At 56.2% G+C, this 13,614-nt stretch overlaps 2 protein-coding genes across 2 annotated transcripts; one reads left to right on the plus strand and one right to left on the minus strand.

Moving 5' to 3' along the window:
• Positions 1-2,827: 2,827 nt before the first annotated feature.
• PHYSODRAFT_339717 (hypothetical protein) lies at positions 2,828-4,348 on the minus strand (the record flags this gene model as incomplete). The annotated part of the gene is made up of 2 exons (XM_009537699.1): positions 2,828-4,117; positions 4,160-4,348. The coding sequence occupies 2 exons, from the start codon at positions 4,346-4,348 to the stop codon at positions 2,828-2,830; spliced, it is 1,479 nt and encodes a 492-aa protein (XP_009535994.1).
• A 1,218-nt stretch (positions 4,349-5,566) lies between these two features.
• PHYSODRAFT_339719 (hypothetical protein) lies at positions 5,567-6,363 on the plus strand (the record flags this gene model as incomplete). The annotated part of the gene is made up of 2 exons (XM_009537700.1): positions 5,567-5,613; positions 5,733-6,363. 2 exons carry the CDS (start codon positions 5,567-5,569, stop codon positions 6,361-6,363), a joined length of 678 nt encoding a protein of 225 aa, XP_009535995.1.
• Between the last annotated feature and the right edge of the window lie 7,251 nt (positions 6,364-13,614).

Consider the following 13,614-nt stretch of genomic DNA (forward strand, 5'->3'; position numbering starts at 1 on the left):
GAGATTGATCTCGTGCCGGGGACGAAGTACTGTGTCACGCGGCAGTGGCCACTGCCGCGAGAGCAGGTCAAGGCGATCGACGACTTCTTTGAGAGTCGTCGCAAAGCTGGACAAGTGCGGGAATCGAAATCCCCGCACAGTGCTCCGACGTTCTGTATCAAGAAGCCATAGGGCGGCTGGCGCATCGTTCATGCGTACAACAAGCTGAACGATGCGACGATACCGGTGCAGACACCGATACCTCGAAAAGATGTCATCATCGATTCGATGGCCAGGAGCACTATCTACAGTGCTCTTGATCTGCGCGATGGGTTCTATCAGATCCTCATGCGTGAGAGCGATATCCCTCTCACGGCAGTGAGCACGCCGAGCGGCATGCTCTGGGAGTGGCTAGTGATGCCGCAGGGTCTGAAGAACACCCCTGCGACCTTCAACAGGTGCGTGACGCACTTGTTGCGCTCGGTGCGCGACTTCGCACCGAGCTACTTCGACGATGTGTTCGTCCACAGCCGGGCTGCGGACGGGATGAGCGATGTTGAGAAGCACAAGGTGCACCTCCGAAAGCTGCTTGCATCTTCGGGGCGAGCGAGATACCCGTGCTCGGGTGTCTCGTTGGGAAAAACGGTGTCCGCCCTGACCCTGAGAAGGTCAGAGTGATCAATGAGTGGCCGACACCGTCGAACGTCAAGGAACTGTGGCAGTTCCTTGGCTTGGCCACGTACTTGTGCAAGTATGATACGCCCGCTGTCACAGCTCCTGAAGAAGGACGCCGAGTGGGTTTGGACTGCTGAGTGTCAGCAGGCCTTCGATGCAGTCAAACAGGGCTTGACGGAGGCGCCGATCTTGGCGGTGGCCGACCAAGATCGCCCGTTCCACGTTGTGTGCGACGCATCCGACTTCGCAATCGGATGTGCGTTGATGCAGCACGATCACGAGGGTCGTGATCGTGTCGTCTACTACCAATCGCGTCAGCTGAAGCCAGCTGAGCGCAACCACCCGGTACATGACAAGGAGCTCCTTGCCATGAAGTACGCACTCGAGAAGTTCCGAGTGTATCTACTCGGAAGCAAACCGTTCGTGGTCTATATGGACCACGCGTCGTTGCGGACGGCTGTGAAGTCGCCGCACATCTCGCAACGGATGGCGAGATGGCTCTCCTTCTTCGCAGAGTATAACTTCCGGGTTGAGTACAAACCCGGAAGACTCAATGTGGTGGCCGACGCGCTCTCGCGTCGACCTGACTACGCCACGACTGATGCCGACGTCAATGCCATTGACGCCATGCGATCGAGCACCCCAACGTCGTCACTGTTGGACGACGTGAAGGTCGCGTACGCGCACGACGTGGACGCGAAGCTCTTGCTTGCCTACGGCTCAGCGCCTTCTGACAAAGCTCGTCAGAAGTTGCCGAAGCATCTTCGTGCTCGTGCACACCGTTATCGGGTGCACGACGGGTTATTACTCTACAATGCAGTCGACGACAACGCGGACCGCGTTGTCGTGCCCAATGACCATGACCTGCGACTCAGGATCATGTACGAGTATCACGATGCACCGACTGCGGGGCATCCGGGCCGTGAGAAGACATACCTTCTTCTCACGCGAGACTTCTACTGGGCCCACCAGTACAAATGGGTGCGCAAGTACGTCCGTGCTTGCGAGGTTTGTCAACGTGTGAAGTCTGCGCCTTTCGCGCAGGCTCCCTTGCAGCCACTACCAACTCCACGGGAGTGTTGGCAGTCCATGTCTTTGGACTTCGTGTTCGGTCTTCCCCCGGACAGCCAGGGGAACACGGGCATTGTGGTCTTTGTTGACCGCTTCAGCAAGATGGTACATCTTGCTGTGGTACCCGCTGAAGTGACTGCGAAACAGACGGCGCGTCTGTTCGTTGACATGGTGTTCAAACACCATGGCATGCCGATCGACATTGTGTCGGATCGAGACCCGCGCTTCACTGCACACCTTTGGCAAGAAGTGTTTACACTTCTTGGGAGTCAACTTTCGATGTCGACTGCGGACCATCCGCAGACGGACGGGCAGACCGAGCGCGTGAACCGCGTGCTCGTAGACGTGCTTAAGAGCTACGCTCACTCGTTCCAACACTGGAGCGAGTGTCTGCCGATGGCGGAGCTCGCCATCAACAACTCGGTGCATGCCTCGACCGGGCATACACCGTTCTACGTGAATACCATCAGGCACCCACGCCTCCCGAGTCTACTCGGGATGGCGGCTCCTTCCTTAAGTGGGGGAGGATCTACGACTGCAACGCAGCAGCCGCAGAATGCCGCTGACACTTGCACAGTGTCAGCCGCGACTACGCGCAAGAAGAAGAAGAAGCACGCGTCTGTGCAGGGCACATACGCCGACAAGACCAAGAAGAAGAAGAAAAAGAAGAAAAAGAACGAGTCTGTGCAGGGTACAGACACCGCGAAGACGAACGCAGAGGCCGGGTCTACTGCTAGAAACGAGCTGAACGAGTTCAGCTCGGACGCAATCAACTTCGTGCAGCGCAGACAAGCCGTCATTCGGTTTGTCCAAGACGCTATTGCAGCTTCTGTCGACCGACAGAAGCTGAACGCAGACAATGTTGGCAGGGGCAACACTAATGAATTCGAGAAGGGTTCATTAGTCTTGTTAGCTACTCAAAACGTGCCTAAACATGCAGTTTCCGACTTCGGGGCGAGCAAGCTCGCTCCGCGCTTCATCGGGCCGTTCACGGTGTTGGCACGGCATGGCAACGCCTACACGCTAGATATTCCATCTAGCATGCGCCTCCATCCGACCTTTTACGTCGGAAGGCTGAAGCCATACCTGCAGCACGAGCTACCTAGCTCGGCTGGCCCGAAGCGGAAGCCCCAGCGGGAGCGAACCTCTGCTCCAACGCGTGAACGCGCTGGGCCAAGCGTGCGACGCGACCTCCCACGTCGACAGAGATGTCCGACGCGGTCTGCGTGGCCTGAGCGACTTGAGCCCTCAGGATCGCCACCTCCTGCTTCAGAGCGGCGAACTCCCGGCTCTGATGCTGTTCCACAGCAGCGACCCGCTCCTCGAGCGTCGGGCCAAGGTCAACCCCAGGTTGACCATACCCGGGGCGTGTTCCCACCACCGCCGCCTCCGATCCGCGACGCCCGCGGCTCAACACGCTGGATTGTTGAGCGTATTGTGAACCATAGTATCCCGAAACCGAACCGGCAGCCGGTTCGTTATCGTATTCATTGGAGAGGGTTTCTGCCCCACCAAGATACATGGAAGCCACGGGACGTCCTGCTGCAGGACGTTCCGGAAATGGTGAAGGCGTACGAAGCTCACCACGCACTGCCGACGCGAAGGTAGTGCGAGCGCTGTGGTCACCTACAGCGCCCGAGGTCCCACGATGGTCGCGTTCCTCACGTGCGAAGAACTTGGCACGGAGATCCTTGAGACTCGCAGGTACACGAGTCGTCGTGTACCCGTTTAGGTCGCGGTCACTCAAGCGCGCCGCACCCGGAAGACACAACGTGCACTGTTGGCCTTCGGGCACAGCGCATGGAATACCAGCGTCCACAGAAGATCTGTGGAGCTGCTCCAGCCGCCCGCGCATCGAGAATGGCTCGAAGTGTTCACGGGCGTGCTTAACCCGCTCACGGTAAGCAGCCGGCTTCTTGTTGAAGTTCTCAACAAAAGCGTTCCAACCTTGACAAAGTGCCTGCCACTCAGGCACTTTGTTGCGAGAAGAAGTCTTCTTGCTGGAGAAGTACCGGAGCTCGTGGAAGAGCCCGATGTAATAATCGCGCCTTTGATTCGTTAGCGGATCAAAGTGCTGCTCCTCCGCAACAGCATCATCGTGGATCCCGCTGCATACGTACAGCGGGATTTCGTTTGGAGGCACAGTGTTGCCCACACGGTCTGCGATCTCTGGCGCAGACGGCATCCACGGATCGCGCGCTGCCTGAGAAGCGCGCGGAGAGCTTGAAGGCGCCACCTCACGCGGGGAGCTTAAAGCCCCAGCAGCGGAGAGCGGAGTGTCGCTCTCGCCGCGCGAACGCTTCGAGCTTGAAGCGTCCGAATCGTCTCCTTCACGAGGGCGTCTCGACCCGGCATGCGGGTCGAGACTATCGCTGTCGATAGACTCCTTGCGCTTGCTCCGGAAAGGCAACTACAGGCCTTGGCTCAGCTCCACGTCGTCGTCTTCGTAGTCAACGGCGTCGTTGACTACAGCGGAACCTTCGAGGACAATCTCCGACTGGGTTGTCCCCGACGCGGCCTTTGCAGCGAGCGCATCGCGCTTTGCCTGCTGGAGCTCATGGTACTGAGCAACAGAGAGGTTCCCCTCTGTTGCGGCGGTGGTCTTCTTCTGCGGCGAGCTCATTGCGGAATGAGCTCGAGTTTTCTTTCTCCCGACGTGAAGAATTGACGAATGGTCAATTTCCTGATTGACGTGCCGTGACTCGGCGCGTCTAACCTTGACGGGGGGATGGTGTAACGGGGTTACACGCACAAGTGGCTACAGTCACTTGTTACTCTAACAGATGCGATGTCTGTTCGAGGTTTGAACACTTCCTCGACCTTGGTGTAAGGTACACCAATGGCTACATACATTTACGACCACCACGACGGGTGGTCCATAGAGACTTAGGATTCCTATTGGCTGAGAGCAGCACTTTTAGCCAATGAGCGACATGCATAGCATTGGAATTCTGCCAACCAGCCGTTGGCAGATTCCTATCTTAGAATATTACATTTAGAGGAAGTCAGAAACATAAAACAAAAATAGCAGTTCTCATTTTAACCCAAAAACATTATTTGGATCGTTTATTTAGATTAATCTATACTCGGAGGCCCGAGTACAATTAACTCTAATTTAAACTAAGCTACGCTTCCTCACATACACGCGCACACGTGTAAGCTAAAGTAGTGAGCCAAAGTAGGCCCATAACAGTTATTGAGAGCGAATTCGACCAGGGGCAGGAAGGTGCTCCACGACTTGAACAACGTAGCGAAGCTACGTAGTACATCTTCAACGACACGGTTGGCTCGCTCAGTTTGGCCGTCCGTCTCCAGGTGCGACGCGGTGGACATGCTTAGCCGCGCCCCCAACAAATGGAAAAGCTCGCGCCAGAAGGCGGACGTAAAGCACGGGTCGCGATCCGATATGATGGAAGACGGGAGCCCGTGGTGGCGATTCACCATGTCGACGAAGATCGCGGCAGTCTGTTTCGCCGTGATGTTAGCGGAGACAGGAGCAAGATGGAGCATTTTGCTGAAGCGGTCGACGAAGGCAAGCACACCAGTGCACCCTTGAGTGTCTCGGGGCAGCCCGAAGACGAAGTCCATGCTGACAGACGTCCATACGTCCGTGGCGACTGGAAGAGGTCGAAGCGGAGCCTGCTTGGACGGATTCGGCTTCACGTGTGGTGTAACGGGATCGGCCAAAATCTGGTTAAGGCCTGATCAAGCTTCCCACCAGCGCCCAGACACCGACTAACGGAGGGGGTCCCCCAAGACCCAACGATCCGCGATCGGCTGAACTTGTTCTCACCTTGTGTACCCATCGGCGGGCTGGATCTGCTCTCTCGGGGCTCCGGAGATGCAGCACTTGGTGAAGATCAAGTGTCTTGGCGTGACGCGGGGATAGTTTGTGGAGCAGCGCGGGAATCTTCGCTCTGCGTCCGAATGTTCGCTCCGATCGAGGGTTCTTCGCTGCGATCGGTCGGCCTGGAGCTGAGCCAAGGCCTGTAGTTGCCTTTCCGGAGCAAGCGCAAGGAGTCTATCGACAGCGATAGTCTCGACCCGCATGCCGGGTCGAGACGCCCTCGTGAAGGAGACGATTCGGACGCTTCAAGCTCGAAGCGTTCGCGCGGCGAGAGCGACACTCCGCTCTCCGCTGCTGGGGCTTTAAGCTCCCCGCGTGAGGTGGCGCCTTCAAGCTCTCCGCGCGCTTCTCAGGCAGCGCGCGATCCGTGGATGCCGTCTGCGCCAGAGATCGCAGACCGTGTGGGCAACACTGTGCCTCCAAACGAAATCCCGCTGTACGTATGCAGCGGGATCCACGATGATGCTGTTGCGGAGGAGCAGCACTTTGATCCGCTAACGAATCAAAGGCGCGATTATTACATCGGGCTCTTCCACGAGCTCCGGTACTTCTCCAGCAAGAAGACTTCTTCTCGCAACAAAGTGCCTGAGTGGCAGGCACTTTGTCAAGGTTGGAACGCTTTTGTTGAGAACTTCAACAAGAAGCCGGCTGCTTACCGTGAGCGGGTTAAGCACGCCCGTGAACGCTTCGAGCCATTCTCGATGCGCGGGCGGCTGGAGCAGCTCCACAGATCTTCTGTGGACGCTGGTATTCCATGCGCTGTTGTCGTAATGCGGGTTGAAGGATTGTGAGGCGATGGACCCGGAGGTTACCCGAAGGTGACCCGAGAGTGAGCCACTTGAATTATGGGACACCCTTGCTCGGCGTCCCGTATAGAAGGCCGGCGACTGATTACGAAACCCGATGGCGTATTTACGGAGATCCAGAACGGGGAGGCCCGTAACAAGGACGATGACACCACACGGAGACAACATGACGTCATGAGGTAAAGGCGTGCAGCATACTGGTTGATTGGTTGGCCGGCACGGTAGATAGGCAGTTTAGTTCAGAATTTCCAACAACAAGACAAGGTACTTCTTCATATTAGTCTTTGTGTTGTGCGGTTAGCGCCTACGTGTGTACTGTGACTGTTTCCTACCTACTTGCGAAGTGTACGCGGGGTTCTGGATTGATTTGGCCTTTCTAGTAGCGTAGTGTGTTGCATTGTCTGGACTCAGGAGATCAGCTCTCAGTGTTCGACAGTAGGACACTCTAAACGGTTTAGTAAGGTATTGGTGTGCGTCTCGCACTTTGGTTTGGACCCGCAGACTAGCTGCGGCAGGAGATCTCCAGTAGATCTCGTACATATTGTACAACAAGTTGTCGTACAGTGGGAAGAGTTACCTCGCTGTACAAGTGCATCCGCGACAGAGTTAACTTAAGTCTCTGCCTGCGAGTGTAAGGAACCCCATATTCACCCCATCATATTACACGTCTTCTAGGAATTACGCTAGATAAAGATCCGAGTCTTGCTACAAGGGTACACAAGGTGAGGCCTAGAGATCTAGGGACTAGTTCTCGTTGTCTTTGAGTATTTGGCTTGCAGGGGTAGCCCCCCCCCCCGTAGTTGCGTGGCAGGACACGTGCGGGAGTTTATTAGTTTTTTTATCTGAGGGACTCCACCACAATGGTGCGCGCGCCCGGATCTACTAGTCCGAAAGGGGACGTGAAGGACGGAACTCCGCTGGGACCGGTGGAAGTTAAACGTGAAAACACTAGGTCCACCGACGGACAGGCAATGGGGACGCCTGAGCCGAAGGATTTCGTTTACGAAGAGAACTTCCCCGTTAAGACTCCGAAAGGAGCCGTCCGGGACTCGGTCCAAAAACCGAGTTCCATTGGACCTGCTGCTAAGCGGGACCCCGGCGTCGCTGAAACGCGAGGTCGAAACCTAGAGCGCGAGCATCTGAAGGGGGTCATCCCCGACCTCGCTGCCCGAAGCGATGCTCTAGACGCTGCGATGGACTACATGGAAGTCGAAGATGCGAAGAAGAAAACCGAGAAGAAAACGGAGAAACTGGAGATCTCGGCGCTAGCGGTCCATGGCCCCAGCAACGACACTCACGATGAAGACAAACGATTTCGTGAAGCCGAAGTCAACTACTTCCGTCAAGAGCTTGCGTTCCTGCTCCAGAGAGATCCGCTCCTGCGTAAGTTGGGGCTGATGATGCCATGGCCTCTCACGGGTCCAGTTCGCAACCCGCGCACGCTAACAATCCGAGATCCGCTTCACGCCGTCACGATGCTGTTCTGCGTGCTCGAAGATGCTGGTTTCAAGGTACATGAACAGCGGATCTCCACCGATGTACGCGAGTACGATCTGGAAACCACCGTCCTTACGCTCGCACGGGTGTACGCAGTGTTGCAGAAGCTCGTCCCGAGTGCAGATGACTCATCCGCGCCGTTGCCGACCGGAGACCTCACACCTCCTCGGTTGGACGATTCGCGGATCTCCTTCAAGTTTGAAGATGACGGTGACGCTCTCATGAGGAGCACTACCTCAACCAAGAAGTCTCCACCGGCCCCGCGTGTGTCCCGCCGAGAACGACGTGCGCAAGGGATCCCAGCGATCGCTGCAAACGATGTAGGACGCGGGAAGTCTGCGCAAGTGTCAAATATTGCGCAGACTCGCCCAGCGAGAGGACCACGTGGGAGGATCCAGGAGGCTCAAGAGGTTGCAACAGAGCCCGATCGCCCCGGCGATGTGGCTGAAGACCTACTGTACCAGTTTGCGAACGAGCGAGACGAGCCTGAAGACGTTGAGATGCAACCAGTCACTGCGTCTCCCGCTCGGCCACGTATCGGGTACCGATCCCAGACACAACCGGAATACCAAGGAGATCTCCATGACCTATCCGATGACCTCGGCTATGATGGAGGTGGTGGAACCGGAGGTCGTGTCGCAGCTGTGTCCACGGCGACTAGGTTGCGAGCATCGGCTGTGTCCGAACTGAAGGACTTCAGCGGCAAGGAACATGACGAAGAAGCCGCCCGAGCCTGGTTCAACAAGGTTAGAACGGCCTTCCGACGGGATCAGATGCAGCCAGACGAGATGTGCTTGACATTTGCCGATTTGATGATAGGCCCTGCGCACAATTGGTATTTCCAGCTGAGCCGCACTGCTCGCGCGTCGTGGACTGACCTGGGTGAACAGTTCCAGATCCACTTTTGCGGTAAAGGGATCTCCCTCGCGCGCAAGTACTACCACATGCAGCGCGGGAGTCAGGAAGACCCACTGGATTACTTATACCGGCTGAATCTGGCCGGGATACGTGCAAACTTGAAGATCCATGATGGCACCAAGGAACAACGACGTGAACACGTCGACCACTACATCGATACAGTCCAAGATGACGATCTCGCCGGATCTCTGGTAGTGTTGAGGCTGCCTGACTCAGAAGCTCTCGAAGGCGTCCTGTTGGCCAAGCGACGCCGCCACCAACGTCGCAAGATTGAGACCCAAGGTTCGAAATACCGCCAAAAGGCTCCCGCCCCTGCAGCCTCCTCGAGGGCGGTGCGGGTTGTGACTACCGGTCGCGGACGCCGCGGAGATCACGGAGATCTCAACGAGTTCAAGGGCGAATCAAGCAGTTCCGATAGCGAATCTGAAGACGAAAGAGCGCACGTGTTTTCGGCAGCTAGGACGCCTACACCAGGAGATGGTGAACAGCCAGGGGCGCGCCAAGACCGCGAAGACCAACTGGGGCGCCCGAAGTACGGCACTCGATGCTCACACTGCGGATCTCGCAAGCATACGGATCTCGGCTGCTGGAAGAGGCTCACGTGCCAGAAGTGTGGACGCATGGGCCATCCTACCGACAAGTGCTTCTACGTCTGCAAGTGCTGTGGAGACGTTCACGAAGCAGGTCAGTGTAAAATCGGCGACTTCTTCGATGCTGCTCGCCAATGGTACAACCCGACTCGCCATGCCGGACTGCTGCCCGAGAGCGTCGAGAAGGCGTTAAACTAGACCGCTCGCCAGGCCTGAACAGCCTGGTACGTGACGAGCGATCGAAGTTCTGCATTTATGCATATGTTCAGAGGAAGGCGCGAGCGTTAGAAGACCCAACTTCCTGTAATGCGGTGAATACAGCCAGATCTCTTACCTCGGATGAAGATGACTATTCGCGTCGCCCTTGTGTGATGGCCCTTCGACTGTCGCCGGGTGAACGTCGAGGTTACTGGAAGTATTACACTCCCTCCAAGTGGTTCAAGCTGTCGAAGGCGACCGGTGCGGTCAACAATGTCCGTGCCGTCCTACTCTTTGATACTGGAGCCGAAGTGTCGATAATCGACTCTACCTTTGCACGTAAGGTGGGTTGTGAAATTGATACAACACAGACAATGGATTGTGTTGGTGTGGGGGATGCTGTGTACCGCACAGAAGGCCGAGCAGAAGTCAAGCTCACTCTGGCTGGAGAGTTGGTGTACAAGTTCCGTGTGTGGGTTGGAGATCTCTCAGGACAAGACGTCATTCTCGGCATGGATTTTATGGTTCCTGCGGGGGTGAGGTTGGACCTGGCTGACGGAACGCTCTGTCTGCCGGACGAAGTTCGCATCCAGATGACCGACCGTAAGCCACTGTATAGCAGCAAGGCTGACGCGGTCTACGCAACGGGATTCCATGAAGTCGGTCCTGGCCAATGGACAGAGATCTCACTCAAGTCCCACAACAAGCGGTTTGAACTGTGGGTAACGAGAGGGGAAAATGGGTGATCACGGTGGTGAATGGTGGATTCAGTAACAAGTCATACCTCCGGATCACCAGCATCAGCACGGGCCGCCTGGTGCTGGATCGTTTGGCGTGTTTGGCAATCTGGTTACCCGTTGGGCAGATCCCGCGTCGACCTGGATTCGCTAGGAAGGATTTAAACCGCTATCGGGAGTGGCAAACACTTGCGTTCAAAGCAGCTGTGGATACTGGAGATGCGAACGAAGCGGAAGTTGAAGAGTCTGGACCGCTGGTCGAGCGTCCTAGCTACCGGACTCCGACTGCGATTTTAGCACGGCCTTCACAAGTGAAGACCGTTGAGGCAGCAGCAACGTCAGAAGAATGCACGCGACTCACACTGGACGACACACATCCTCAAATGCAGCTGATGAAAAGTTCGACTGATCCGACTAGGGTGACCGAAACCGAGGAGGACGTGATCTCTACCGATCCCGGTCAGGTGATCTCTGGTATGGACAGCGATGACTCCAGTCTACCGCGTACGGAAACTCACGCAGGCGAGGAGAGCGGCGTATCCTTTACGAACAGTGGCGAAACACCGGTAGGCTTGGCGTCGACTCCGGCAAATGTGGCTGAGGCCGAGCTCCGCAAGGAGTTCCCAGAATATACCCCTGACCTCATGCCACAATCGAAAATACACGCCGCGGCCACCGAGGAAATGGTTGTCGGTCACGACTGGAGCGACAGCTGTAGCTGTGCGTCCGAAAGCGCTGAGTCTACTGGTAGCTGGGGTAGTTATGACTGGCAGACCGACGACGAGAAAGAAGAGGAGCCGGTGAGCGGAATGCTCCCAGTGACCCAGGTCGAACCAAGCCAAGGCGGAGATGCAACCGACATGGATGAAGCGAAGTATGTTCATGAAGGGGCCGATCTCACTTCGGAAGACATCGAAAAGGAGATGGCGGTGTTACCAGAGATCTCCCTGACGGCAGAAGTTAAAAGGGAAGATCTCAAGGTCGGGGATCCAACTGAGAACACAGCAGAGGAGATTGATCGTCTGCGTCACCTTCTCATCGGCAAAGGGGATGCTTTACCCCCTGCGGCGACGGGGGCGATCTGTGACATCGACGTTGGTGGTGCACGACCGGTGGCTCAGCGTTGTCGCCGGATCCCGCCTCAGTTCCGTGAAAAGGTGTTCCAACTCGTCAAGGGGCTACTGGGGGCGAAGATTATTCGGATCTCCACTTCTCCTTGAGCGTCTCCGATCGTTATCGTCGTCAAGAAGAACGGCGTGGACGTCCGACTCTGTATCGACTACCGTCTGGTCAATGCTCTGACACGACTGATGATCTACCCCATGCCGTTGATTGACGACCTCCTCGAAGATCTCGACAGTTTGCTGTGGTTCTGTTCTCTCGACATGGCGAGTGGGTTCTGGGTGGTGAGTATGACCGATCGAGCCCGAGAGATCTCCGCGTTCATTACGCCGTTCGGCCTGTTCGAGTGGCTGCGAATGCCGTTTGGTCTGAAGAATGCCCCCCAAATCTATCAGCGGCTGATCGACAATGCGTTATATGGCGTGCTGCGGATCTCGCCGGGTCAAGATCGCGCGGATCTCGTCAACATTTTCGAGGAAGGTGTTCCTGAAGATCGATAGCTGCCGTCGGTGCTGGGGCGTCGCTCTTACATCGACAACATCTTAGTTGGAGCAAGCTCGTGGGACGAACTGTGTGAGAAGGTCAAGAAGCTCCTAGAGGTTTGTGACCGCTGGAATCTGTCTATTAGCGCGGAGAAGAGCAGTTGGGGTATGAGCAAAGTCGACTATCTGGGGCATCAGATCTCCGGTGAAGGCCTGTTCACCAAGCCGAAAGATTTGGCAAGTCTGGAGGCGTTGAAGTTTCCCAAAACGCTTAAGGCTCTCCAGTCATTCCTCGGCAGTCTCAACTACGACAATCGCTTCATCGAAGATTTCGCAGTATATGCCACAGTGTTGTATGAGTTCGGAGATCCTGATTTCATCAAGGGTCGAGCCACAAACGTCAGCGGAAATCACGAGGCGACTGTGAGATGGGGCCACGCGCTACGAGCCTTCGATACCCTGAAGTTCAAGATGATCAACGCACCCATGCTCTACCATTTTGCGCCAGAGTTGGATCATGTTGTGATGGTGTACGCAAGCAAGTGGGCGATCTCTGCCTCTCTCGTTCAGTGTCGTGATGGAGTGTACGTACCCGTCAAATTTACGAGTAGGACACTGCGGTCTCACGAGATCGGGTACGACATTATGGAGAAGGAAGTACTGGCTCTGCTAAGAATCCTCGATAGCTGCTTCACCATGCTGAGTGGTCGACACATCCGAGTACTCACCAGACACATGACTCTCGCATGGCTCTTCCGCGCGAAAGGCTTGAAGGGACGGCTAGCTCAGTGGGCGGCGCTGCTCTCCCCCCATTCGCTAGAGATCGAACGTTTAGCGAAAGGCGAAGATGAGCTACTAGGTTTGGTTGCCGCCAGTATCACTCCGCGCGCAGAGATGGATGCAGCGTTGGAGGAGATCTCTCCGCAGAAGAAGTCGACGAGAGCATTGGCTATCCCGATGCCGACTTTTACGCCCGGAGAAAACGTTTGCGTCGTCAGCTTTGACGGATCGGCCAAGCCGAAACGAGTTGGTGGAGCTTTCAGCGCTGTGGTATGGGATGCTCCTGGATGGAAGGTTGTCAAGGCTGAATCTGGCTATTTACCGGACCTCACTGTGAACGAGGCCGAGTACCATGGCCTCCTTCTCGGACTTCGTTTGATTGCCGATCTCCAGATCGACCGTCTCATTGTGTGTGGCGACTCCAATTTAGTCATCCGCCAACTGCGTGGAGAGGTGGAGTGCAAGTCATCGGGACTCCAGCTCTTGCGTGAGAAGGCCAGAGTGATTTTGCGGTCTTGGCCGCAATGCGAACTCATCCACGTAAAACGCGATTGGAACCAACCCGCGGATATGCTGGCGGGACAGGCGCTGCAGCGTGGTGCCGGGGTAGTTGTCGAGAGTCACACCGATTACACGGACCTCGAGACCTTGAATCGACTGGACGAGCTCCTCAAGACGCGCGAAGAACGTGACGCCCATCCGGAGGTAGGCGCTGTCACGCGAAGCCGATCTCTTACTGTCGTACCAGCCGTGTTGCAGGAAGACGTCGTCAAGCAGCTGCGCTTGGAACGTATTTGCCGTGCTCAAGACGGGGAGGTGTGGATCTGGTCACTGAAGTGTTTCCTACACGGTGATCTCTCTCAGATCTCGAGCCGTCAAGCCAAGACGTGCAGTAACCTGGCTGACAGTTAC

Source organism: Phytophthora sojae, assembly GCF_000149755.1.
Source record: "Phytophthora sojae unplaced genomic scaffold PHYSOscaffold_11, whole genome shotgun sequence".
Taxonomy (NCBI): Eukaryota; Oomycota; class Peronosporomycetes; order Peronosporales; family Peronosporaceae; genus Phytophthora; species Phytophthora sojae.